This window comes from Ylistrum balloti, unplaced genomic scaffold (assembly GCF_031769215.1).
Source record: "Ylistrum balloti isolate Yb309-2 unplaced genomic scaffold, AGI_CSIRO_Ybal_v1 Utg371058, whole genome shotgun sequence".
NCBI lineage: Eukaryota > Metazoa > Mollusca > Bivalvia > Pectinida > Pectinidae > Ylistrum > Ylistrum balloti.
In genome coordinates, this window is record NW_026782585.1 from 427,904 (window position 1) to 455,811 (window position 27,908).

General features: G+C 34.8%; 1 protein-coding gene across 1 annotated transcript; it reads left to right on the top strand.

Annotated features, from left to right (window-relative positions):
• The first annotated feature begins 66 nt into the window (after nucleotides 1-66).
• Nucleotides 67-27,412, top strand: LOC132560400 (importin-4-like). Its single transcript, XM_060225066.1, has 29 exons — nucleotides 67-132; nucleotides 881-967; nucleotides 1,217-1,302; nucleotides 1,760-1,801; nucleotides 3,374-3,506; nucleotides 3,805-3,941; nucleotides 4,663-4,705; nucleotides 5,665-5,730; nucleotides 5,991-6,092; nucleotides 6,921-7,004; nucleotides 7,429-7,566; nucleotides 7,877-7,930; nucleotides 8,386-8,495; nucleotides 9,281-9,389; nucleotides 9,836-9,974; nucleotides 10,676-10,789; nucleotides 12,673-12,789; nucleotides 13,558-13,681; nucleotides 14,062-14,173; nucleotides 14,936-15,051; nucleotides 15,726-15,803; nucleotides 16,481-16,644; nucleotides 19,868-20,061; nucleotides 20,947-21,120; nucleotides 21,468-21,676; nucleotides 22,319-22,451; nucleotides 23,136-23,240; nucleotides 23,453-23,522; nucleotides 24,523-27,412. The coding sequence occupies exons 1-29, from the start codon at nucleotides 67-69 to the stop codon at nucleotides 24,663-24,665; spliced, it is 3,249 nt and encodes a 1,082-aa protein (XP_060081049.1). The 3' UTR covers nucleotides 24,666-27,412.
• The last annotated feature ends 496 nt before the right edge of the window (nucleotides 27,413-27,908 follow it).

A 27,908-nucleotide genomic window follows, 5' to 3' on the forward strand; every position in this document is an offset into this window, starting at 1 on the left:
AGTTTTCGAAAATGTGCTATAAAAGAACTCTCCACTTTTTGAAACCACAAAAGGCGAAAGACGAAAATGGCCTCCAACTTGGAAGAAACACTCGGAAAACTTCTTGTTCCAGACAATAACACAATTCAGCTGGTAATTATAATATACACTGACTCTTCACGAATGCTAACTCAACAACATTATGTGTCTTGATCGGTGTGAACTCGTCATGTTTTATTCTAAATGCTATGACGCATCGTTCCCACGTGTCGACGGCATTTCGAGAACGAAAAAAACGCGGGAAATTATGGTTCTAAATCGGAAAAAATATATTTCATTTACTTCCAATCATCTACCATGTTTTGTTTTATATATATTTTGTCGTGAATTGATAAAAATATTATATAGTTTGAACGTAGATGCGTATATATGCGATTTGTATTAAATATTGACGCGATTGCAGCTAAAATCAGCTGAAAAGGATTCCAACAGATGCGAAATTAGTAACTTATTCCAGATGCCTGTTAGATATATCATTTAAGTACCTATTATAGACCAGTTAACTTTCAACCGTTAGACATTGCATATATAGAACATGTGTTAATGGAAACCCCTCAAATTATTTACAAGCATTGCAGAAATGTCTGTTACCGTTCAACTTGAACCATTTTACGTATTGGCATGATATATATTTATAACTTATATATTTAACAAAACCGTTGGCATAAGTGGTGAATTTCAAAATTGCATCAAGATTTTAAAAAATATGATTTTTGCAGTCAAAAGAAAAATGTCAGTTGATTTTCATAGTGTTCCCGGTCCAGAAAATGAAAAGCTGTTATTGAAAGCTATGTTTTGATATATAATTGTATATGTTATTTTGTATATTTTAACTTTTTAGGCAACACAGCAACTGAAGGAATTGTTTAAGGATCCCAATGTTGTCCCAGGACTTTGTCAGGTCTTAGGATCTTCACAAGTACCTCAGGTAAATATTTTATCTTTCATATAATAGCCATGTACTTGGAAAATTGTCCATTCAAGACAGCATCATTGGTCTGAACTTTGAAACAGTAGTTGCTATAGATCAAATCACATGGTTGATCTAGACCTTCCAACTTGGATCATTATAGTTATTAAAGTAAAAAGTTGCTTGTGGGAACAGCTATCTGTCAGAAATTTCACCGCAAAGTTTACATCAGTTTAATCTGGTAATAAAAAGACTCCTTCACTCCAGGTTCGCCAGTTTGCAGCTGTTCTTCTGAGAAGAAAAATCCAGAAAGGGAGACAATATCGTGCTTTGCCAGAAAATATTATAAATAAGTAAGTGAGATGTTGTGATGACAATATCAATATGAAGCATAGTCGTACTGAAGATAAAATCCAGGTTTTAGGGAAAGTAATGAAAAGTTACGTCAAGATAAATGGAAAATTTCATGTCCTATTTTCAAATTTTCTTTATTTCTGTTTTGAAAATGAAGTAATACATGTATCAATAATGCAATTGTTATGCAGTGTATCTTCTGTGAGTTTTTGTCTGTTTGTAACATCTGTTGTTTGGTTTATGTATCAGTTGGATTATTGATGTTGATAATTCAAATTAATACAATAGATGAGAGATAATAAGGAAAGTGTTTTAATTTGTAGAGAATATTTTTTGTAGTATTGTTTTCATTGATAAGAATATAATCTGTGGTATTGAAATCTCAGTGTTTTAGGCCTTGTTATGTGTTTGGTTTACCATTTTCATATCATTATAAATCAAAATAATCTCTTCCAGTATTCGTGACAACATCTTACAGATACTTGTACAAGAGCCAGAGTAAGTATTATGCTAGGGTATATCAAAATGTTGAGTAAGACTCAAATTGGTCATTCAATTGCCATGGCAACTGAAAAATGGGGAAGATTTACTTCAAAGTTTGTTATTCATTGCATTGCTGAAATATTGATGACAATTAACTGTAGAATTTTCATCAAGTAGGTTTTCCTGTCTGCTACTTATCACAATAGCTAGCAAGTAATCATTGGTTATCTACAAATCAATTAATTGGGTGGGATGTTATAGATTATACAAAAGACCGCAAGTAAATAGCACCTTTAAATAATTTAGAGTTAGTTAAAGTATAGCCAAACAATGAATTAAACTGCATCATACAGCAGTGTCCTCCTACTAGGACTAATCAGTGATGCTAAGGGCCAGAATTTTGAAGGTGACTGGGAAAATCCAAAGTGATCTGAAAGAAAAGTAAAAATTTAGATGGGGAGGTACAGCTGCCCCCATAATTGAATAAACATCATGAATCATGTGTATATTCTGAACCATGCCACTATTTGACTGAATTAAATGTGGCATGCATGTTATACTATATTTTCTGGTTATAAGTCACAGCTTTTTTTCTTAGCGATTTGGCATGCAGCTTATATACTAGTGGGGTTTATAAGTGGATGAAAAAAAATCAGGAGAATGTAAAAAAAAAAAAAAAAAAAAGTGGGGGGGGGGGGGGGTGAAAAAAAAATTAAATGTACCGGTACACCAGTACAAGACAGTACCAATTTTTTTATGAGTACCTGTCCAACACATGTTTGTGACTGAAACGGAACATCTAGAACTGTCATTTACAATTGTATACAAAATAATTTTAAGATTAAAATGAAAATGATATTCTTGGTAGTTAATTAATCATATATTTTAATATAAATCACAATAATATCTTCTGAACTTTAGTGGTTGCTTCGGCAGCAGAAATTTACACATAGCCTATTGCATTCTGGAATTGATGGGTCATCAGGTTATGGGTCAAATTCAAGAACAACTGCCATGCTTGTTTACCATAAGAATGACTTCATGTAACTTACAAGAAATAAAATGGGACTATAAGAATTTTTTTAGCATGCAAGTGCCTTTTCTTATACTTGACAGTATAGATACGGAAGGTGATATTGTTAAGATACCAAGTGTAATGTCAGGTCCTATATATTTGCAGAGACAATCTTTTGAGGCTCCCAAGCCAAACAAGTGTGACAATTGTTATTAAACGTTTTTGAAACACAAATCAATGAAATAAAGGATTATCTGTTTATAATTCATTTGCAAACTTATATTAAATGTTTCATTGACAATTTTGATGTCTTCCTTTGTCTGTTATATCAATAAACTTTGGTCAACATAACTATTACCACATCGTAAGAAAGGGGTCAACTTATATTCCGGTACAATCAATATGTGGATCAAATGAAAAAGATGTTAAAGAATGGCTCTGTGGCTTAAATACCAGGGCTGCTTATAACCCAGAAAATACAGTACATGTGAATATGATGAAAATATTATGATACAAATATCAATTTATGTACAGGAATTTTATTTTACCATTGTTATATGATATATCAACAGGAAGAGTGTGAGGAACTCTATAGCCCAAGTGGTGGCAGTGGTAGCCAAACATGACCTGCCAAAAAACAGCTGGCCACAACTGCTGCAGTTTCTCAGTGTCTCCTGTAAAAGTCAAACCGTTGCTGAGAGGGAGGTCATTATCACATTCTCATGTCACTTCAGAGCTTCAATAAAAGTGATTTGATAAAGAGTCATTTTTGTCCATATTTCCTATTAATTTCTAATTTGAATATTGATAATCAAGTAAGTTATTCCAAGTCTTCATCAGAGTGAAATGCATCTGATTTGCCAACTAAAATTATTTGCACATATTTAAATATGAAATGCATTCAGAACAAAAGAAATCGTAAATGTTAAATTACGTCCCTTGTTTGGCTATGACGATCATACTCTTATTTGGTGGTGTTGATGTAAAACTTTATTTTTAATAGACTGGCGTGTTTGTACTTCATTCTGTGGCCTCCGGAGCTGGAGAACAGATGAAGCCTCACTTGGCTAGTCTGCTACAGATGATGACTGTAATCATTAATGATTCAGAGAGTCTACTTGTCCCTTACTACTCCATCAGGTAATGTCACACTAAGGTTAAAATTATGACAGTCCTCTTTGACTTGACATATGATATCAGTAGTGAACATGACTTTGCTAGTGACACTTTGTACTTTTTCATTCTGGCTATATCTAGTAATATACTTACCCACATCTTTTATATATTGTAATAAGTCCACCATTCTTCAAGTCAGAGGTAGTGATTGCAAATTGGTTAAAATCATAATCAATTATTGGTTAAAATTGGTTAATCAATTACATAATTGACTGATTGTATGTTCGTTGTTCATAGAAAGTGAATATGTTCTCAATGGCAGTAATAATTTCCATTTTTGTAACTTTGGCCTAAAATACTTTACACCTAGAATTTGCATAAGAATGAAAATTACTGGCAGTTGGCATCTTTATTATGCATAATATAATTTTTTTTGGGGGGAGGCTTAAAAAACAAGATAACATTGAGCTACCTAAGATCAGTTATAAAAAATTACAATCAATTCTGGCTTCAGATAAGTTAAACAATTAGATAATCAATTATATCTGATCATCATCCCATCACTAGTCGGAGGTGATATATTTTGAACCATTTTGCATGATGAAATACATCCACAAATAAAAGATTTTGATCTCAAATAGTGTTGCAAAGTGTATGCATATATTAATCAGGAACTTTCTTTGTCAGTTTCATAGAATAGATGTAGCTTGTGTTTCTGAAGTTGATTAATGTGAACTGTTTGCAGAACAATTGCAGAGCTGATCTTCTTCATTGGAGAAGATGAGAAGGTAAGATTTGAGTACCATCTGACATGAGGGATCATTTGTAACTTTCAGAAATTTTTTTTTCGTTCCAATGAAAATTATTGAATGTATATTTTAAAGAAAAAAGAATATATTTGTATATGTTTGACACATCAGGAACTAAATTGAACAACTTCAAGGAAGAATGTTTATTTGCATTCCAACAGAAAAAAAAAACTCAAAAATTTAAAAGTAATATTGGTATAACCGGATTTATTTCAAACATTTGATTGACTTCTGCTGTACCTATCATGTCTGGTTTGAATATTATGTTTATTGCTAGGTTTTATTTCCTTTCAAATGACCTGTCTTTTAATTCAATTCTATCAACCATGGAACATTCTGATAATCAATATTTTTATATTGAGATAAAAGAAAAACCAGTGTTAAAGCGTAGATTGTTTCTTACAGCTTGGCAGTGTTGACAGAGTAAAAAGCCCAAGTTTTGAATATACTTTTGTTTTTAAGTTATGTTTTTTCATTGTTGTTTTTGGAATTTTGTATTTCCTATAATTTCATTTGTCAGAAAAATCTTATAAATTCTTGAATCTGTCTTTTTTGTTCCTTTTAACAAAAAGGTTTTGTTGAATATTGTATTGTCATGTTAATTAACAAAGGATCTATCAGAATTGTTGAAGGATGAGGCAAAATCACAAATTATAGCTGATGAAAAAATATCAGCTTAGGTGTAAAGATTTGATTTCATAATGAATATGTTTAGATACCATTTCCTACCTTGAAGTAAATTTGTATTTTGCACTATTCACTAAAAAGAAAAAATCTGAAATATATACAGACTTCTTTTGTTAAAACTATATATATATAAATATGAATTAAAAACTTTAACATAACATAATTGGCAAAGTGTTTGTTTACCTTTTGTTGTGTGATAACGTGGAGAATTATCCTAAATAATATACTAAAGTAAAACATTCTGTTTACAGAAATATGTGCAGGGTATGATTCCAAGGATTTTAGAGTTTGCCAAACTACTTATACCACAAGATGAGGTTAGTTATACACTGTACTGATCGTTAATTGCCATTCTATAAGCTTTTCCCAAATGTGACTGCTTTCTATTTCATTTCATTATTTTCCTGTTCTGTTGGTCATAGGACCTTTTGGACATCCGTATTGTTCCTAGTCATCTGTAGATATCAAATGCTATCTATGCCAACACAAGCTAACCTACCACCATTTACCCTTCTGCTCAAGTATTTGTATAGTAGAGTTCAAAGTTCAGTGTGATTCAGTACTTGTGTACTTGCAGGAGAAAGCGTGCGAAGTACTGGAAGTGTTTGATGAGATGCTGGAGTGTGAAGTGAACATCATTGTGCCTTACATGAAGACTGTTGTTGACTTCTGTCTGGAGGTGAGTAGTACATCAGAAGTTCACCTAGGAAGATGATGGCTAATTTTTCAGGCTTATCTACTTTAATGTTACTAAAGCAAATCCCTTTGCTGATCTTTTTCATTTGAAATTCCATTTTGCTGTCCTGTAGTAGCAGAACTGGTTCTTGTGCCATTTACTGATTTATAAATTCATGAAATTGTAAAACATTTTACATGTTATACTATGGATTGTGACATTCTTTACATATATAATGGTCAAACTTGAATTCATATACCCTCTTTGGAAAGTTTTCAAAGGCTCCTTTACACCAAGCAGTCTCTTTAACAAGCATGGGAAGCAGGGAAATAACTACAGTTAGGTGTTCAGAAATGTGATCTGCAACATAGATGGCCTTTGAAATAATTAAACTGTCTTTAAAGGCCACTCAGTGGAGCAGAGAAAGATGGCCTTTATACACAGGTGATCTTTTATATAGAGGCTCAGTGACTATGAATTACGTTACACAGGGAACCAAAAAGTAGCCTTTTAAGACAAATGGCATTGGCATAAAGGTGGCCTTAAAATCAGGTTGAACTGTAATAATTTCTCTTCAGTAGGTATGACTATGTCCTACCTTGCTATGTTAAGCCAATCCTACACTCTGTCTATAAATACTATAAGTACTAATGAATACAACAAGTATCAGTACTGTTTTTCAGCAGAATTATCAACAGGTACTCTTTCATTGTCCCGTAATAACCCCACACTCTGCTTTGGGCTGAAGAACAAGTGTTAGCTCATAGACATGTATATTTTAGGTTAATGTTGATTTGAAGAGAGACATCTTTTTTTTGATCGATGCTTCAGGTTGCTGGAACAGCTGCCCTAGGTGATAGTGTGCGTGTGAAAGCCATGTCCTTTATAGCTTCATTTGTCAAGCTCAAAAAGAAGGTAACTTTATCAAACTATTTGTAGAAATAATCTGGTGCCTACTTGAGAGATGATGGACTATAATGCATACCTACTAATTCTCTCCAGATGTTTCTTCAAATGACTTTAGAAACATGTATGCTCTTGAAAATAATTTTGAATAGGCTTGTAACGCGATACAACAGGCATTTAGGTTATATTACTTTTAAGATTGTTTGCAGAATTACAGTAGAACTTTACCTCGTATAGTCTGGAATGTGTGAATAATTTATGTTTTAGAATAGGCTTTCATGAAGCAGGAGTTAGTAAACATCAAGTTAAAAGTTCTTTACCGCTAGGCTTTTCTGAAATGGAATTTGGAAACCATATGTTAAGTGTTGTTTTCCATCATACTTTTCTGGAACAGAAATTAGTTAATCCAGTGTTGAATGTTGTTTTTCTCTAGGCTTTTCTGAAACAGAAATTAGTAAACCCAGTGTTGAATGTTATTTTCCCTGTGATGTGTGCTGGGTCAGAGGATGACGAGGAAGACGAAGACGTAGATGAAGTTGAAGCACAGAAGCCTTCTGTTTATGGTCCTGAGGTAAGCATAATTTTAACAACTCTTTATGTATTGTTATCTGGGGCAAAAGGGGCTGCAGTGGCTGAGTGGTTAAGGCGTTTGACCATCTTTATCACTAGCCCTCCACCTCTAGGTTGCTGATTCAATGTCAACATGGGACAGTTGCAAGGTACTGGCGACAGGTTGATGTTATTTCTCAGAAAACTTTGTTTTCCTCCACCATCTAAATCTGACATGTGGGAAAGACAGCATTATCTGGAATTTTCTCTTAGATTCTGTAATTTTTATTAAAGTTTCGATCTTGACTGAAGTTTCTTTATTACTTTGACAGGTGATTGACACCATGGCTCTCCACCTTCCCCCTGACAAACTCATTCCAAATCTGGTAAGTGGGGTAGTATTCACAAAGCATATTATAATTGAGTTTAGTCTCCAAAACGATAAAAAAAACATACATGATATTGACAAGAAAATATTCTTATATACAACTAAGCCAGATTGATCTAAAACTCTCAATGTTGGCTCCTTAATACCAGTATTTCAAAGAATCAAATAATTGCAGATTATTTAATTTATCTTCAGATCATGCAAAATGGAGGTATTAGGTACGAATTACTGCATTAATTTTACATAATGTCCATGTCAGATTATCATCCACCCCCTTGTAAGTTCTACCAGGGCAAAGTTTTTTCAACATCTTCCAATAAGCAGTTCTCCATCCCCTTGAATTTTCTTGTAATTCTCAAATCCTTATGGCAAGACAAATGTAAAATTATTTGTGATGATATATATATTTCTTGGGAAAAATTAATCTTATTTTGACCTGTTATGTTACCGTAGATGACAATAGTTGAGCCTGCCATTTTGAGTGAGACACCATCGCATCGGCGTGCTGCGTATCTCGCTCTGGCTGTGGTTGTCGAGGGCTGTGCTGACTACATTACCAATAAGTATATATATGTTTGTGACCATCATATGTGTTTGTGTATGTACTGATCTGTTCATAGAATTGTAATGTGAAAGGTGTAGTATGCCTTTCTTCAGGATGGAACCCTCGACCCCTGGCATACAGCGTTTGTCATACTTGGATCAAGCTGATAGAGGTTCTTGTAAAAGTAACAATTTCATTTCAAATTTATAAAAAAAAGTTTCCAAAATATTTCTGCAAGCATCCAGGCAGGTGTGTTATCAAATTATTTGATGCATATAAAAAAATGCAAATTACTTGTATGGTAGCATCAGATATAGCTAACTTCTAGCTCATATTTATAATAAAATTACCCGTCCATTTACAATGGTTAACATCTGCATGTACTTATTTTCAGTTATAAGACAGAGTCACAGAATGTTACTTCAATTGTTTTACAATAGTGTTTATTGCATTGTATGAAATTTATGATTTTGACATATTACTTGGTTTAAACCAAGACTGTTTTGTGATCAATATATTTCTATGCTCTCATTTCATGTCCTGATATTTCAAGGCAAAATGCTACAATAATAATTTTTCCTGACATGTCTATCCTGAAATACATTGTACTTCCATTTCATAAACAGATAAAATAATACATTGTATAATTCATTCAGCTGAATAAATTTTTAATCATTTGGCAGGTTTAATGTTAAAAAATATGTTGAATTACTTAATGAAAACTGTACTCAAATTAAATATGGGTATCAATATTCATGTCTGTTAGATCAGAGTCAAGTTCAGTTTTGACCTTGAATATTTCAGACACTTGCAGGCTGTACTTCAATGTGTTGTCAAGGGTTTAAATGATCCAGATCAGCAGGTCAGGAACTCTGCTCTCTTTGCTCTGGGACAATTTTCGGAGCATCTACAGGTGAATTTAAATTCTACGCTGATTCCTGAGTTAGTGCATTATACCAAATGTATCTAAATCAAAATGTAGTTACACCTATTTCCAGGCTTCTTGAAAAGAATGATCTATAAATGTATTTTTTACCAAAATTTACAATTTGTGAAGGAAAAAAATCAACCTTTTTACAGCTTTGCAGTTTTGATCTGTCAGTGCTTTGTATGGTTTTAATATTAAAGACTTTTGATGTTTTGATATATATATGCTTGTAATGCTAAACCTGCTTTTAACAATATGTGCCATATACTTTCATATTCAAAACTGCTGAAGGAATCTTTTGACTTCATAAACAGATCATAATATTTTTCATGGAAGGCACATCCATTTCAGAAAATTGTTGTCAATGTCACCCAAATCAGAGACAGACTATGTAGTATATTGCAGTTCCTGTTTTTTTTTTAATTTTTCAGCCTGATATTAGCAAGTTTGCCTCAGAGTTACTTCCACTTCTTTTCCAATACCTTGGTCGAGCAACGCAGGAAGCTGATAAAAACCCCAAGGGCCTCACCAAAAGTTACTATGCTTTGGAGATGTTCTGCGAAAATCTTGGTTAGTTTTGAGTTCTCTGCTTCAAATATACGACATAAACCATAATCTTAAAATAGCTTTAATATTATTTTAATTGGTCACTGAAAATCAATAACTAACCACTGGAAAATTCACAAGATCTCATTTTAAACCCAAATTAAGAAACAAATGGACATCACAAATTATTTCGAGATAGTATGTATTCTCTCTAAGGCCTTTTCCTGTGAAAACATCTATTTGATACCAGGACTCCAAAATAAAACACTATTTCACCTTATCAAGTTATCAGTTAAACTCTATGGGTGGTACCTCTAAACAAAACCTGGAGTTCATTAGTGGGAAAGATGTTTGACTGGAATAGCCTTAATTGTTTTTATTGTTAAAACTGTGATGGATTGAGAGAAAGAAACTATTCAAATGTGAAATGTTTCTTACAGATGTTACATAAATAAGAAATCATTTTCTCATTAATATGCACATGCAATGGGTGAAAAAAGAAATTGATTTGGAAAAAGATTTTCTGTTGGAACAATTTTCTCATTCATGAAAAATAATTTCATCATTGAAGCAAGTGAAACACCTGTCTGAACAGTGTATATTACTGTAGATAAAGACATTCTACCATATATGTCTATTATACCTGGTATGTGTAGATATCATTCCTTACCTGTTTGAACAATGTATATTGGTTTCACCTGTCTTCACAATGTGTATCATTGTAGGTAAAGACATTCTGCCCTACTTGTCCACACTAATGGAGCACTTGATTAATGTCCTGAAGACCTCGCCTACCAACAGACCCAAGGAGCTGGCAATAAGTGCTCTAGGAGCAACAGGTCTGTGGTAGCAAGTTATTAAACTTATTGGTGATAATGTTCTGTAACCACAGCTCACTAGCTGCTTTAGTGATCCAACAACTTGTGATGGTTCAAATTTGAATTGTTTTACTAAAGTCTTGTAGTAAAAGAATATACATTTCAAGCAGAAGTCATAAAGCCAAAAATGGTTTTCTCTATAAGTGTACTTTCAAGGTGACTTTTTTTCTTTTCCCATTGAAAATAATGAAAAACTGAGCTCTTCGTAAATAAGAATGTTTAAAGTGTTAAAAGATTATCTGCATCAATATTTTGAGGAAAGTGAAGAGCTTTAGGCCCTACCCACTTATGATGGCTTTTTTAGCCCACCATCTAATAGATGGTGGGTTATTCAAATCGCCCTGCGTCCGTGGTCCGTCGTCCGTCTAGGCGTCCGTCCGTCTGTAAACAATTCTTGTTACCGCTATTTCTGGAAAAGTACTGGATGGATCTTTCTCAAATTTCATATGCAGGTTCCCCTTGGTCCCTAGTTGTGCATTGTACCTTTTTTGAACCGATTCGCATTCAAGATGGCCAACAGGTGGCCATCTTGGATTTTGGAAGTAAAGGTTTGTTACTGCTATTTCTGGAAAAGTACTGGATGGATCTTTCTCAAATTTCATATGCAGTTTCCCCTTGGTCCCTAGTTGTGCATTGTACCTATTCTGGACTGATTCGATTTCAAGATGGCCGACAGGTGGCCATCTTGTATTTTGGAAGTAAAAGTTTGTTACCGCTATTTCTGAGAAAGTACTGGATGGATCTTTCTCAAATTTCATATGCAGTTTCCCCTTGGTCCCTAGTTGTGCATTGTACCTTTTTTGGACTGATTCGAATTCAAGATGGCCGACAGGCAGCCATCTTGGATTTTGGAAGTAAAAGTTTGTTACTGCTATTTCTTGGAAAGTACTGGATGGATCTTTCTCAAATTTCATATACAGTTTCCCCTTAGTCCCTAGTTGTGCATTGTACCTTTTTTGGACTGATTCGAATTCAAGATGGCAGACAGGTGGCCATCTTGGATTTTGAATGTAAAAGTTTGTTACTGCTATTTCTTGGAAAGTACTGATGGATCTTTCTCAAATTTCATATGCAGGTTCCCCTTGGTCCCTAGTTGTGCATTATACCTTTTTGGACTGATCGGAAATCAAGATGGCTGACAGGCAGCCATCTTGGATTTTGAGAGTAAAATCTTGTTACTGCTATATCTGTGGAAGTACTGGATGGATCCTTCTGATATTTCATAGATATTGGTTTCCCTTGGTCCCTAGTTGTGCATTGTACCTTTTTGGACTGATTTGAAATCAAGGTGGCCCACAGGCAGCCATCTTGGATGTCAACAGTAATACAGCACAAGCATATTGTCCATTATCCACCTGTAACTGACTGCTATCTAATAATACTTTTGGATCTTTTTCAAATGATATTTGCTAATAGGTGCTTAATAAAAATATCTTGTGCCATCATTGAGTACATTCAATGAAGACCAGTTCATGAACATTTACAACACCTGTAACAAACAAAAAAAATAAACAAATCTTCAAGAACTGAAAACAGATCCTCAAATGGTGGGCGCCAAGATCCCTCTGGGATCTCTTGTTCTTTTATGATTTCTACAAGCACAACAATTTTTACAAAACAGACTATATTATAATATGCTCGGAGAATTGCTTATGATCCCTGTCCTTATATGTCATGGATAACTTTTGGGAGATAGATTATATTATAATATGCTGTGATAATTGTTTGTGATCCCTGTCCTTATACACCATGGTTAAGTTTTGCGAAACAGACTAAGAATTGTTTCTGGCTTTACTTTAATCAGTGTAGGCCTTGTATTATTCACTGATCCACATTCTGTTCAGTCAATGCTGCTAAGGAAGGTATGAAGCCCTACTTTCCTGTTATCATCGAACAGTTCAAGATCTACCTTATGGCAGGAGATGATGAGGAGATGAGAAATCTACAGAAACAAACATTAGGTAAGACGTATTTTTATGATCTTTTACTGTACAAAACCATGTAGGTTATGTATATTTCTTTGATACAATCAAGTAAAATATATCAATCACAACAGCTCAGGAGTGTATGGTCTTCAATTTTTATTAGGTGTTCGTTGACCGGTTTCGTCCTCTCAGGATTCATCAGGACGAACCTTTAATGTTTTCATGCCCCTAATGTACTTAAATATGTGGCTCCCTAAAAAACAAGTACAATGCTGATTATGACGTAATACAATTGCGGGTTCAGTTAATCTGTAGTACTATTGATTTCAACTGTTATAAAATTGTGTCCTATCTATGAATATATGAAAGTTATCAGATAACAATCAGATAATAGTTCCATCATGGTTAACTAGTACTCAACATTCCATCACAGTTAAATAGTGTTCACATTACATAATATTTCCATAGCGGTTAATTAGTTTTTGGCAGTGTCTGAAGGAAAGGAAAATGTTGTTCCAAACGTATGGTAAAATGTAAATAGACGAAAGTGTTAGTTGGTTTATTGCTGCCCAGGCTCCCTTCTTTGATACATATTTTTTTCATGGTTAAAGATGAGATTTTGCAAACAAAAAAAGAAAAATTCATGAATTTTTGTTTTGTTTTTTTGTAACGTCAAGAGATTTTGGAAAGAGCAATGTAAGGCTTCAGATTGATTCAAGATTTCCATAAAGATACAAATTTCTACTAGACACAATGGCAGTTAGGTTTCAAAAATTAAAGTTATATATTATTAATTTTGTACAGACACCCTCGGATTGTTGGCTCGGGGAGTCGGATTGGAGACCTTTCTCCCACTCACTAAAGAGTGTGCCCAGCTTGGCTTGAATCTCCTACATACTGTGGATGATCCTGACCTTCGTAGATGTGTGTAAGTAAGATCTATATCCCTAGCATGAATCGGATGGGACATAAAGCAATAGACAGTTTGGTTAGGCTTTGTGTTTGTATCAATCTTCTCCAAACAATAATTGTTGAGACTGGTGAATTTACATTAAAGTATTTTTTGAGCAAGATGTTGATGTTTTAAAGTGTATTGTTTTAAAGACAGAAAACTATTGAAACTTCTGACACATTTTTGACTTTACAAAATTTACAAGAAGACTTTTTTGTGGGCCAAAATTTACAAGAAGGCTTTGGATTTCTTCCTGTTTATCTAGTGTTATTTAGGAAGATATTAGAAAACAGATGATTAAAATCCTCTTTTCAATCACACGTGAATGGTTTTGTAATTATTTGTACTGTTGACAGGTACGGGTTGTTTGCATCACTTTCCTCCATCATGAAAGGTGACATTGGTCCTTACCTAGAAAATCTCATTACACATATGATTGGCTCTCTAAAGTCTACAGAAGGTGTTAAGGTAAACATTTGACTTTTGCTTTCAGTGTTCAAGTCCCAGACCATACTTGAAAAGATAGGGATTTAACAGTTCAACAAGATTTTTTTTCTGCTATTAGAACCTCTGCACTTTCAAAAGAGTCAACAAGAATGATTTAAACAAGTTGATGCGAGGTTTTGTGGTTGTTGTAAGATAAATGAATTTGAAATATGTATATTTTTTTGAAACACCTTAAATACAAAAGTGATACAATTTTCATCTATTATTTTATTATTGTACTCCACTCAATATTCCTTTCTTTTTAAATGGAGAGGCTCCAATAGCTCAGTCAATAGAGCTTTGATGATTGGACTTGTGTGGGTCAACACTCCCTACCTATGACTGTTTGCATTTCTCAGGAAGCTGAGAAACTGACCAGTGTGGTCAGATGTGGTTGTGTCCTTGGGCAAGACACTTTACCCTAATTTCTCTGGATATCTTGTGATGCGCCTTCTTTACCTTGTTCAGTGAGGTCGCCACCAGCTATACAAGAAGATCTCGCCTCAATGTCTCTGGCTGTTCATTGGCAAAGAAACCTAGCAAACAGATAGACAAATTCTTTTAGCTAAAATATGTTGTAGGAAGAAATCTTTACAAATTAGAAAGATGCATAAAAAGTCCTCTGATTTCAGTCTGTAAGAATCCAGCAAACTTTGTGACCATTGTCCTTGTGTTTATCACTTCACTGTTTCATGCAAATATCCCTCATTTTCAGCTTCATCAGAAATTTGCTTCTTATTGCAGGCACATGTGGCATTAGCAGAAGAACAAATGAGTATTTTTAACGAGGAGGATTTTGGAGAGGAAGAAGACATTTCTCAGGAAGATGATGATGAAGATGACCATCAGCATATAGAGGGGTAAATTGGAGTTTGTTTTGACTTGTCAATATTCTCTTCCACATTTACTTGAACTTAATCAGAGTATGTGTCCAGTATAATGTTACATATTTCTGGTTATCGAGCTGGCTGTCAAATAATTTATTTTCATTGATGATTTAATTTTGTTGAATTCAGGCTTTATCTTAATTCACAAATTTATTTGTCAACAAAATGATAAACAGGTAAAAATTGACAAGGATTTTTGTGGATTTTGAAGGTTTTCCCACAAAGTTAAGTGCCAACAAAAAAGCATGAGACTGACATTTAAACACTCCTAAAAATATCTGATTCTACAGTGTACCAATAATTGAGATTCTTTGTGTCATCTAGTTGTTCAGAACACACCTTCATCAAATTGACCTGATGCCTCCTAAACCAATGTAAAAGTGGGTGTGGTCGACTGTCAACCCATGTTGATTTTTTTAGGCACTACTCTTTCCTCCTACAATGAGACCCGTAACAACCTTGATTGACTCCTAGAAGTTAATTTTAGTCGTGTCACCATTGTTGTTTAATATTTCATATTGTTAATATTAAGTTAATATTTTAAAATGTTTCTTGACTAGAATATTTAATGTTGGTGTAGTTGATTTTCTGCACTACTGAGTGCCAAGGTCTTGTGAAGGAATTGATCTTTTCATTGCTGTTGACAGGATCAGTGTAGAGAATGCCTTTGTTGATGAGAAAGAGGACACATGCTGTGCTCTAGGGGAGCTGGCTGCCAATTCAGGGTAGGTGAATGTCTGTACATGCACTTATTGTACTGTACATATTCTGAAACAAACCCAGGAGCCAACACATAACCTCCTAAGTGAAAGTCACGAGACATGGTTATTACAGGACCTCATAGGCCAACATATAACCTCCTAAGTGAAAGTCACGAGACATGCTTATTACAGGACCTCATAGGCCAACATATAACCTCTTGAGTCAAACTTTAAGGGTGGGCTTATTACAGGACATTTAAATTGTATTTCTTGGCTGGTAATTGAGATCATTGGTTTATGCTGGTGGGCTTATTGCTCGATAATTTTTTGTTGTATTTTTCCTGTAATAAGCCCATGGGCCAGCATGATCTCAGACTAAATATTAGGTGGGCTTATTATCAGGGAAATTGTACCATTGTAGTGGATGAAGATGGGCTTTTAACCAGACAGTGTTTTCATTACAGTATTCCTGGCAATGTCCCTCTGTTAACTTTCCTTGGTGTTGATTTCCAGACTTTTATTTCCATATCCGTTTACTTAAACAAAATTCTCTATGCAATTTTTCTTGCAAATTTTAAAATCTAGTGTGCACATATCACTGTTTGACGAGTGTATCATGATCTTCTCCTGTTGTTTATATTTTTTGACAATAACGACGTCACACACATTACAACACTGATGACTGGTGACCTATATTACAGAGCAGTGTTCTTCCCCTACCTGGAGATGAGTTTCAAGGAAGTTTTGGACATGATGGACTATCCTGCCCTAGGGGTCAAGCGTACTGCCTCTGCAGCTCTGGGTCAGATGTGTATCTGTGTCCACAAGGCCAATACAGACTCTCCAACGCTAGAAACTAATGCAGGTATGTAGCAACTGTCATTATTGTTGCTGTGATAAGGAAAAGTACCATACAATACCTCAAACTCAAAGTCAGGAAAGATGTTTTGTTTATCAAAGGATAATAGAAATAAACGTACTAAACCATTTTAAAAATATATTGTCTGGTGAAGGAAGATTGTTCGGAAATGTGTACTAATGTTATCAAATCTAGAATATTGATACGTAAGAAAATATACTCAAGGGATAAAGAAACACAAGGTAAACCTTGAAGATGATTCTAGGCAAGATGTCGTGTATAATGATAAATATTTTAAAGTAAGAGTACAGATTAATCCATACAGAACAAACTGCAAAATCAACAATTTGTGTCTGGTAAGTGATTTAGGAGTAATTGAATGGAAAGAAAACTCTGAAGAGTAATCTGAATTTGAAATGGATTGATTGGAGCTGACTAGTCAATACCAGACATGTCCCCCATTCGCTCTCTCCACAGCCTTAATTCTCCTAGGCATGGAGTTAGTGAATGAGTTTATCCTCCTCATTGGGATGTTGGCCCATTCTTCCGAGAGAGCTGCTCTCAGTTCGGCCAGAGTAACAGGGAGAGGCTGGTGCCATCGAACCTGTCTAAACAGCTGGTCCCACAAGTGTTCAATAAGGAATAGGTCGGGGCTGTATGGCGGATGGATATTTTTGTTAGTGAGAAAGTTGTGACAGATCCTCACTACATGGGGCCGAGCATTATCCTGCTGGAATGTGAGGTTGTTTTGCTGCAATAATGGGACAACATGAATCTCATCTCTGTACCTAGTGGCAGTTAAATTACCCACTACCACAACCAGCGGTGATTTAACTCCATGTGAGATTCCTCCCCACACCATAACCGATCAACCCCAAAACCTATTCGTCTCTACTACGCAGCAGTCGGCAAAACGTTCTCAATGATGTCGGTTTACACAACGTTGAACGTCTGCCGGGATTCATCAGTAAACAAGACCCGCCTCCACTGCCTCAATGGGAATATTCTGGGGGTATGTGATGCCACCCAAGCCATATGATGCTAGTGACTAGCAGCGGCAAGGCGGAGACCTACAAACAGGTGACATGCCCACAGACCAACTTCCTGCGATCGTTTCCTTACAGTTTTTGCAAGGATAGAACAGTTATGATGAGTACCTATGGTATGAAGGGCAGATTCAGTGGCAGTAAGGTGCCGATGGCGCAAATGGCCCAGACAAATAAACCTGTCCTGATGTTGTTACATCACGCATGGACGTCCAGACCTGGGTCTGTCAACAACTTGCCTAGTTTCCCTTAGATGTCTAACAAGACGTTCTATAGTGCAAATTTAGACACCAAAATGTCTGGCAGCCTGTATTTGCCTCTGACCTTGCATAATCATTGTAATGGCCTGACCACTCTGAACTTCAGTCAGCCATGCCATTGGTTAATGCTATCAGAAATTCATCAGAATATTGGGAAATGATGTGTTTCTATGAAGACTACCTGCTGGTATGACAAGCATTGTAATTCAATGTCACAACACTACTGTGCACAAGATTTTCCTGTTTCAAGCTTTCCCCGGAAGATATTGTCACGCAATACAATAATGCAACATTTGATACAGGACCACATGCACTGTAACCTAGAGACTTGCTTGACTTATTTTAATTGTTTTCGAACAATATGTTCGTAAGATATTGGAAATAATGTCACCCTGGGTTTCGTTAGCCTTTAGGTAAAGATAAAAGATGAGGGGTCTACAACAATTTATCTCAAGTTTTGCTGTCATAGAGATTTAGCTATGTAACTTTCTAGCTCACATGCCCGATTGGCAAACTTTTCTATTCAAACAACTTCTCAAATACCAACAGACCCATATTCATGGCCACAGGCGTCAACTTTTGACTGACCAAAAGGTGCAGAAGCATGGTATTGGGCTGATAGATCCCTAGGATGAAGCCTGACAAAGTTGGTGAAAGGAAATGACCTTGACCCATATTCTAAGTTACAGGAGTCAGATTTGTTAAAACCTTTAAATGTCTTCTTGTAAAACAAAAGCCAGAGAGGCAGGCTATTTGATGGAAAGGTGTTTCTAGGTCAAAGCCAAACAAATTTCAGGAAGAAAAAGAATTTGCAGTTATTATATTTTCTGGATTATAAGCCACAACTTTTTTCTTCCTGAGTCTGGTATGCAGCTTGTATAAAACAAATCAGCAGAATGATAAAACAAAATGAATACTAGTACAAGACGGTAAAGCATTCTTATTGGTACCTGCATAATACCTGTTTGTGAGTGATCATGAAGAACCGTCACTTGTAATCAAACAATGCATGATTTGAAGATAAAAATAAAGTTCTTATGGATTTAATTAATCATTAATATGAATCACAATGATATCTTCCTGACTTTCGCAGTTACATTACAGCAATAACAAGGAGGCATAGCGGAAGTTTAAATATAAATGTAAGAATTTTATCAGCATGCAAGGGCCTTCATTAATATTTAGCAGTACTGATGGAGAGATTGTTTAGTAAGCTGTACATAACATCAGGCCCAATATATGTGCATAAACTATCTTTGAAAGCCCCAAGCCAAACCAGTTTGATACTTTCTATTTTATGTGCTTTGAATAATCAGAATAAAGTGAAGGATGCTTTGTGCATAAATCATTTGCAAACTTTTAAAAAATGTTTGATAAATTGCCTTCTGTTGTCTGTTTATATCAACAAACTTTGGTCAACAGAATGGTTACCATTTAGTAAGAAAGGGAGCAGCTTATATTGGAGTGTGGCTAATACGTGGATCAAATCTAAAAAAATCTTTAAAAATTGGCTCTGCAGCATTAATACCAATGCGATTTATAATCTTGAAAATACCGTACCTATAACTCACTGTTTAGGGTGGAGTAGTAGAATCTGTTTGTTGTGGAAATAGGTTAAAATTGATTGAATGTGCTCACTTCGAATTCAAATGATGTACATGTCAATATATTTGTGATATTAACACCGATTCTGTTTTTGATGAACATTGAAGACCAGGTTAGTGATGCAGGCTCATTGGGCCTCTTGTATTAAGCAGATCATTCATCATATAATCTGTCCACTCTTTGTACAAAAAGGACTTGCAGCTGCATACTAACTTACCTAAAGAGCATGTGTCAAAATTAGGGTACTAGTCATGCATTTTCCTAATTCATCCTCTATGCATATTGTGGAAGTTGAAGATTAGATAATTGCATTTCCAGCCTTGTCTGCCATGTTGAACACTGTTGTGGTAAAGTACCTGGAGCTGATACAGACGGAGTTTGATCGTGAAATTGTGATGACCGTCATTGACACATTGTCAGAGATGCTGGAAAAGATTGGTCAGCCAGTGTTACAGGTCCAGGGAGCTGCGGATGCCATTCTCTCCAAAATGAAGGAGGTCTTCACTCACAAGGTGACTTAAACATAAAGTTGGTAATGTTATTTTCATCCAGATCATTAGTGGTTAAATGATGGAGTTGCTAGGTTTTGTTGTAAAGAGTAAAACCTACTTCTCATTTTAAAATGCTGATAGATAGTGGAACAGAAAGGTGTTCTTTTGAGTGGCATCTCTAAACGTTTCTCAGATGGGAGATTCTTGATTATACTCCTTACTGTGTAACATGGATGGGTACATGGAAATCACTTTGTGTGTCTGTGTTCCTATCTCATGAACTGCTCAGCAGATTTACTCACATTTATTGGATTATTGGTTAGTAAACCTGATTAGATTTTAATTGTCTTTGATAAAGTTTGAATGATCAACGGCCATTTCAGAAAAAATGTGACTTGTTTACAGAATATTTCATGACCCAGGATTTAGTCCATATTCAAACTATCGCATCATACTGTGCCATCAAGTTCAAAGTTTGATAAGATTTTGGTGCTTACTGGTAAAGGTTAAAGGGTCAAAGGTCATTTTTAGCTGTCTGTGATAAATAAACTGTTGCAGAAAAAATATCTGATGTCCCAACATGAAGTCACATTTGCATAATATATCTGAATATTTATCGATTTCTACACTTGATAAGAGTTTGATATTTATAAGTCAAGGCTGTTGGATGTTAAGTTGTCAAGGTTAACAGGTCAAAGGTTATATTGGATCTTTTTGAAAAATGAAACTTGTGTGAAAGATGCCTCAAAATACCCTCTGAGTTTGTACTTAAACAATAGTTTTGACACCTTTGGTGCTGACTTGGGGTAAAAAGATTGAAAGTCATAGAAGAAGTTTGAAATTTTTCCTGATGAAAAACAAAGTTCAAATGGATCAATTTCTGTTGGTTTGATATCTACATTGTAGCTGGCCTGTCAAGATCAAGATGAAGATGAGGATGGTGAAGATGAGGAGGCTGAGTTTGATGGGATGCTGATAGAGTCTGCTGGTGATGTCCTGCCTCTGATGGCTAAACTTCTCGGCGGAGAGGTCTTCCTACCTTTCTTCTCCAGCTTTCTCACTGACCTCTTAAAACGACTGGTGAGTGGACCAAGGAATGAATCCGACCAATTAGCCTCCTGACTTAATAGATACTTGTCCATAGCCATGCCCTTACTGTATGTAATGTTAGGAAATTATATTATAATCATATTGCTCATTTACATACCCAACCCTACTCCGGGCAGATTGTGTTTCTCAGGAAACTAAAACAGGCTATTAGTAATGTTGTGTCTGTTCCATTTGGAAAGACACGTTACCCCATTTGTTTTTGATGGAATGTGATGGACTTCCTGTATATTGTAATTGTAAATATAATTGAGTTTGTTTTCAGAACTAAGTGAAAGTTAGTTATATAGTTGTTCCTTCTACAAATCCCTTTATAACAGAAGGAGAAAAGTGCTGTGTCGGAGAAGTCGTTTGCTGTAGGGACCCTGGCAGAGATCGTACAGGCCTGTGGACCTGCAATTCTACCCTTCACAGACACCTTGTACCCGCTGTTCATGAAGATGGTTAAGGATGAAGATGAAGAAGTGTCTAGTAACTCTATATTTGCTGTTGGTGTCCTTATAGCTACAAGTGGGGAGAAGTTATTCTCGTATCCTTTTGTATATATCGGATTCATATGACTAGTGCTTTGTGAATATTTTGGCAGTTTTTATCCTGCCATCATTACACGAAATATCAGATTTTGCCATTTGCCTTTGAAGGAATTGGATAGGATTGACTTTTGTGTCCTTAGATCAAAGGTCCTGGTCACTGTAAATACAAAAATAATTTTGTCACAGGTTACAAATAAAGGTCAAATTTGAATTAATTTACTTGTACATGATTAGTTATGATATAATGATGCATATTTAGTTTAAATGAAAGAAATCACCAAACTGTAGGTCAAGGTCACCAAGTATAAGGTGAAGGCCAAATATGAAATATTTATGCATATTTCACAGGCAAATATTTAATCTATAAGGTAATAAATAAAAAAAATTACATTAATGTAATATGCTGGTCTTACACAATGCAAGGCCCTTCCTGACGTATTTCTGTACTCTAATTATTGTTGTTTCTCAAGAGCTACAAGACACATCTCCTGGAAACTTACAATATATGTTGGATACAGGTCTAAATTGTTCATGCCATGTTTTAGATCGAGATGAAAGAATATTAGAAAAAAGACCGTTCAATCGTTCAACTTAATATTAAAAAAATCAGTGTAATTATGTCCTTCATCATTGATCAGCCAGTATCCTGATATCCTGAAGTGTTTGTTTGAAGCTCTTAGTAAAGGGGATAGTCCACGCCTGCATGACAACATTTGTGCTGCCACCTGTCGGATGATCATGACAAATAAAGCTGGCGTTCCTATGTCACAGGTATGTCTTGGTCAAGATTGAATAGAGTTGCTGGAAAATTGGTCAGGAGGCAGAAATATTTTAGAAACTGCTTCTTAGTACTACAGTTCATTTTTCATAGGAAGTTTGATTTAGCCTTTAGGGATACACTGCTGGGCAACTGGCTAAGCAAGAACATAACTGTATTGGATTAAAATTAATTAGCAACCTATGCAGAAAAATATGATATCACCAAGTTCTGAAGACACGTCACTTGCTGTAAACCAGCTTTATTTTCACTTTTACTAACTGATACAGACTATGTTATGGTATACTATAATGATTGTTTATAATGACTGTCTTAATTTAGAACAGTTTACTTCCATGAATGTGTTTCAATCGTGAAATCAATGAAGTTGAAAAGATACCATACTTTGTTGATTTCGGACATGTTTCATATACAACTACAGTATAGAACTTCGGGTGATTGTTAAAGTCACAAGTAACAGCCTTTGGACAATTCATCCATTAGGTGTGTTTCTAAAAGTGTTATGAGCAGTATAATAGTGTGAGACTCCATATTTTACAGGTTACTGCTAATAATCAGCAGATTTAGAAGAAATTTTACACATATCGTCACCCATTAGCATACTGTCATGTTCTTGACTATGAATGAGCCTCAGCTGAGAGTTTATACTAACTTCAGTTTTTGGTTTTGATTGACAGGTTGTTCCAGTTGTCATGCAATGTCTGCCCCTGAAAGAGGACTTTGAAGAGAACGAAACTGTATATAAATGTCTGATTGAACTCTACAGTAGTTGCGATGAAGAGGTCAGTTCCAAATGCACTGTTTGGTTATCAACTTAAGCTGAAACAGTCTTGTTTCTCAACTAACATCATATCTCATCAAAACTTTTCCTACAGTCAGTGTTTCTCAGATTTATATCAGGAGTGTTTAAGATATAAAAATTGAAGAGGCCATGTCTATTTCTTAGATGAAAATTAGGATTTTATTTTAGAATAATAATTTTTACTCATTGCAGATTTTAAAGCAAACTCCAAAGTTACTTGAAGTTGCTTCACAAGTTTTGGGTTCTGAAGGATTAAAAGATGGTGAGTATGAAGAAGAAAAATTAGACATTTCTTTTATAAGATATATTGATTCTCTACTGTTGAAACCTGTTTAGGGGGAGAGAGGAATGGCGACTATAGTTTTTCTCTCCATTTTGTACGTATGTAACACCAAAGTTTGTCAGCACTCTCTAGTGGCTTAAGTCCTTGTGACTTTTTGCACCAACCTCATACACTTGCAAATGCCCATAATATCTTTAACAAGATAAGTTCCAGTGTTGTTAGGTCAAGGTCACCATTACTATTTCCAGAAAATTATCAGCTAGTGGCTTCATTCCTAACAGGATTTTTATCAAACTTCACATACTTTCAAACAACCGTAATATCTTGGACAAGTTTGAGTATCAGGGTTTTTGGGTCAAAGGTCACAGTTACTTTTTTCTTTAAAAAATCATGTTTTAGTGGCTTCATTCCTAACAGGATCTTCATCGAACCTCACATGCTTACAATTAAAATATCTTCAAGTTCAAGTTTTAGGGTTGTTGGATCAAGGTCAAAGTCACTGTTACTATTTTTTAGAATGTCATTGTCAGTACTCAAGAGGTTTCATTCCTTGAAGGATTCTCATCAAATTTCACACTTAGAAAGTGTAATAGCTCGCAAGCACTGGTAGGAGACATTTTATGATCAGTGTGTTTGTTCGTGTTAGTAGATCATTTTATACAGCACTGCAGAGTACCATACATATCGTGTATCACACCTGTGCAGGGCAATAGAATCACCGGTGTATGTCACTGTTTAATAAAAATACCAACAAACACATGTATTGTTAGGACCTATGATTATCTCTGTTCCTGAAGTTAGGAGGTACATTTTGGTCCAGTTGTCAAGATTTTTAGAGAAAAAAAGAATTTGGTTTAATCTTGTGTTTTATTCTATGTAGAGATAACTTGAATGGCAGAAATCCTGCGACTAGACATCATAAAACCAAGCAGATATAGATCACTATGGTGATTCTGTACTTATCACATTGTATTTCCAGAAACACAGTCTTTGCTGGTACAGATGGTCAAGATGATTCACAAGCAGTTCCCAAATGATTTCCAAGCTATTGCCAAGAGTCTGTCCCCCGAGCAAGCCAGTAAGCTGGAGACGTGTCTTACTTACACCAATGGGTCAACCTGATAGCCTTCATTGACTTACAACAACAAACACATTTTCATTAGATCCGTGTCCTCAGTCGTGTTAATTTGTAATTTCCCTTTCGTACTTTTTTTTCGTGATTTATTTTCGTGTTGATCTTCATCATCAGGTTACTTAGATATGGTATGAAAGGGGATCTTTGTACTATTGATGATCGTTGTTGGCAAAGAAGAAAATGAAGATTTTTATGGTATTTAGTGTGCTGATGTTAATCATTGGATTTAATACAAGTGCTATACAGAACGAAATTTCGTCTGATTTCAGAAATTTGGAATGTTAAGTTTTGATTGCTTTCCAGGATGTCTCTTGCTTCCTCCCAAAGAGGTTGTTTATTTTTTTTAAATGTTGACTATGCTTATAGATATTTAAGGGGTTGTGGTGGAGTGTTATATGTCAGAACAATGCCTTGAAGTGAAACGCCAGTATTTCTTACGTCTCATATCAATAGAAAATATGAAATGGGACCATTCTTATTTATGCAAAAAAAGGAAAAGGTGCCAACTTTTTATTTTATATTTGCATCATCAGCAATAATTTTTCAGACTTGTTAACAGTGTTCAGTCTATATTTAGACCAATGTGATTTAAACAAACAAGAGACTTAAATGTTGTTTATATGTCAGTTCCAACTTCTGTATTGTCTTTCCCCATTGCAATACACTTGTTATGAACATGATTACATTTTGACATTTTTATACATTCATCAGCCTATGAAACGAAATTTGGAATCTTTTTTTTTTTTTTTGAGTAATAGATTTTTATGTACACAGCGTAATCACAATTTACCAAAGATGTGAAATAGCAAATGGACCAATTAGAATAATCAGCTATAAAAACAGTTCAAGTGAAAACTACAGGAGAGAGGACTTACTTCTGTAAAGATCCAGAATATATTTCAAACATAGACTTCCATGATAAGGAATGAAATATTGGAACTTTGGAAATAACTGATAGTATTTACTGGTAGACTTGCTTCGTAATCACTCATTGTCAGCTAGTAGAATTTCGCTCCTAGAGGATATACCAAGGTACTTTGGAGAGATAAGATTTGAATAAAATTTGCATGGTAAATTTACCCACATTCAATAAAAGTCTCCTAGAAGTTTTATACCTTATCAGCTTCAGAGCTTTTTGAATGATGTACAGAATGTGTACTAGTTACAAGAGAGAATTCAGAACAGTCTTCATTTCATTGAAGTGTGGAAGGTGATACAAAACTGTATTCTCTTTGTAGATTTCTTAGTTTTTTCTGTTTCTATTCTCTGTTGAATATTTAAGGTAAAATCAAAATAAACTTGCAAGTTTCAGATTTCAACATTTCTACAGCGTGTAAATAGTGTACAATATACAAAGTATATATTTAAGATTAAAATTGTTAATTTGTAGTAACCTGCGACTTTAGTTAACCCACAAATGAATTAAATTTGATGCATGTTTTAATTATGTATATGAAATATCTTAAACATGTATCCACATATATTTTACTTATAAATTGTTGATGGTTACCGTTTTCTGAATTAGTTTTATTTATTACGGGTTGTGGGATAATTGTATACTCCTCCAATCTCATATCACATTGTTTAACTGACCTTACTCCTGGTCATATTGTAAATATTAATCTGCTAAAATCACACTTATTGAAAGAGATATGTTGTTGAGGTACAACATTTGATGATTTTTATTAGAGTTAAAATTTTAACATAAGATAAACATTAAAAAAAATAAAACTTAAATACATTATCAGACCTTTTCAAAATGTGCATTTTCTGAGTTAAGTTTGTTTAACTGTATTGATTTCAGCTCTTTAGAAAACAAGAAAATGTCAGAATTCCTTGGTGATGTTTGATTTATTAGTTTAATTGCAATGTTCCAATTGCATATGGCTTATTAATCAATTCATGGTTTCTCCTATGATTATGATGGAGAGACCCAAACAATGGAAATCACTTAAAGAACATGTTTGTATTTTGTGTTTATCCCTTCCATTGAGTGATACCCCCAGGCTATGCAACGTGCAAGAAATGCCACGTACTTGCTTTTTGCTCTGAAATTCTGTGTTAAACCTGTCATAGTGTAGAGTTAATTCCCCTTTTACATTAAGCATCAAATTTGATAGCATGTTTGTGTAGTAATTGTTATCTTTCGTCTAACAGGAATCTGTCTTATCATTGGCTAATCTGCAAAATAGAATGTCAATTTCAGTTCAGATTTTGTAAAAGACTTGCTAAAATCATATTTCTATTCCCCTTAATTTTAGGAATAAGATAAAATTTTGTACTGGGCAATGATAGATACTGTTTATTGGTATCGCTAACAGCAATGCATTAGATGTGGGTGAGCTGATTACCGGACAGAAGTTTGTTGCATAAATACAGTACTTATTGCCATCTTAATGACATGGAATTGCTGTAAGAAATGTAAAGCTTAAATTTGTCCCTCTAGAACTTCAGTTACATTTTGATGAGTTGTTTTCGATTTTTTGCTTCATGGAAAATTGAAATTGGAAGTACCTTGTGTTATACGTTTCCAGTACTGTTTTGTTAAGGCTGATTGTGAAGGTAAACTTCCGAGGTATATAAACAAGGAAGTACAATATAATCATTTGCTTAAATTGTGGATTTGTTTCCACAATTTGCCTTCTTAGTTTGTTGTATTGTCTTTTTGTTCTTGACCAGCATTTGTTTGTTTCTTAAACAAACGCTCATCCCTATGTGCAATAAAACAAAATTCATATCCAAATCAAAATTTTCTTTTACTTCACTGATTTGATTGTAGAAATGGAGAGCAAGTGGTCACAGGTGAAACAGTTAAACCATCATTCCTGTATACTGATGAAGATTTTGCTTTGTTCGAATTGTGCTTATTTAAAAATGCCAATATTAAACATATGAGGATACAAGAGGGAACATACGTATGGAATTTGAGAGATATCCATTCAGTACATCTTCAGAAAGAGCAATAACAATCTTTACTGGGCCAAATCCAAGATGGCTGCCTGTCAGCCATTTTTTTTTTGTTCAGTCCAAAACTCAGACACAACTAGGGACCTAAAGAACCCTATACTTGAAATTTGTGAAAGATCTATGCCATAGTGATAACAAACATTCAAAGTCTAAATCTAAGATAGCCGTCTGTTGGCGATTTTGTTTTTCTGATCAGTCCCAAAATCAAATTGGCACAAGGGACCAAAGGGACCCTACAAATGAAATTTAAGAAAGATCCATTA

What these genes read in the sequence shown, in the direction of transcription:
- LOC132560400 (XM_060225066.1), top strand. Translation starts at nt 67, where the DNA reads ATGGCCTCCAACTTGGAAGAAACACTCGGAAAACTTCTTGTTCCAGAC. An exon ending in TCTACAGAAACAAACATTAG is followed by an intron (nt 12,790 to 13,557) that starts GTAAGACGTATT and finishes AATTTTGTACAG; the next exon opens with ACACCCTCGGATTGTTGGCT. An exon ending in CTGGCGTTCCTATGTCACAG is followed by an intron (nt 22,452 to 23,135) that starts GTATGTCTTGGT and finishes TTTGATTGACAG; the next exon opens with GTTGTTCCAGTTGTCATGCA.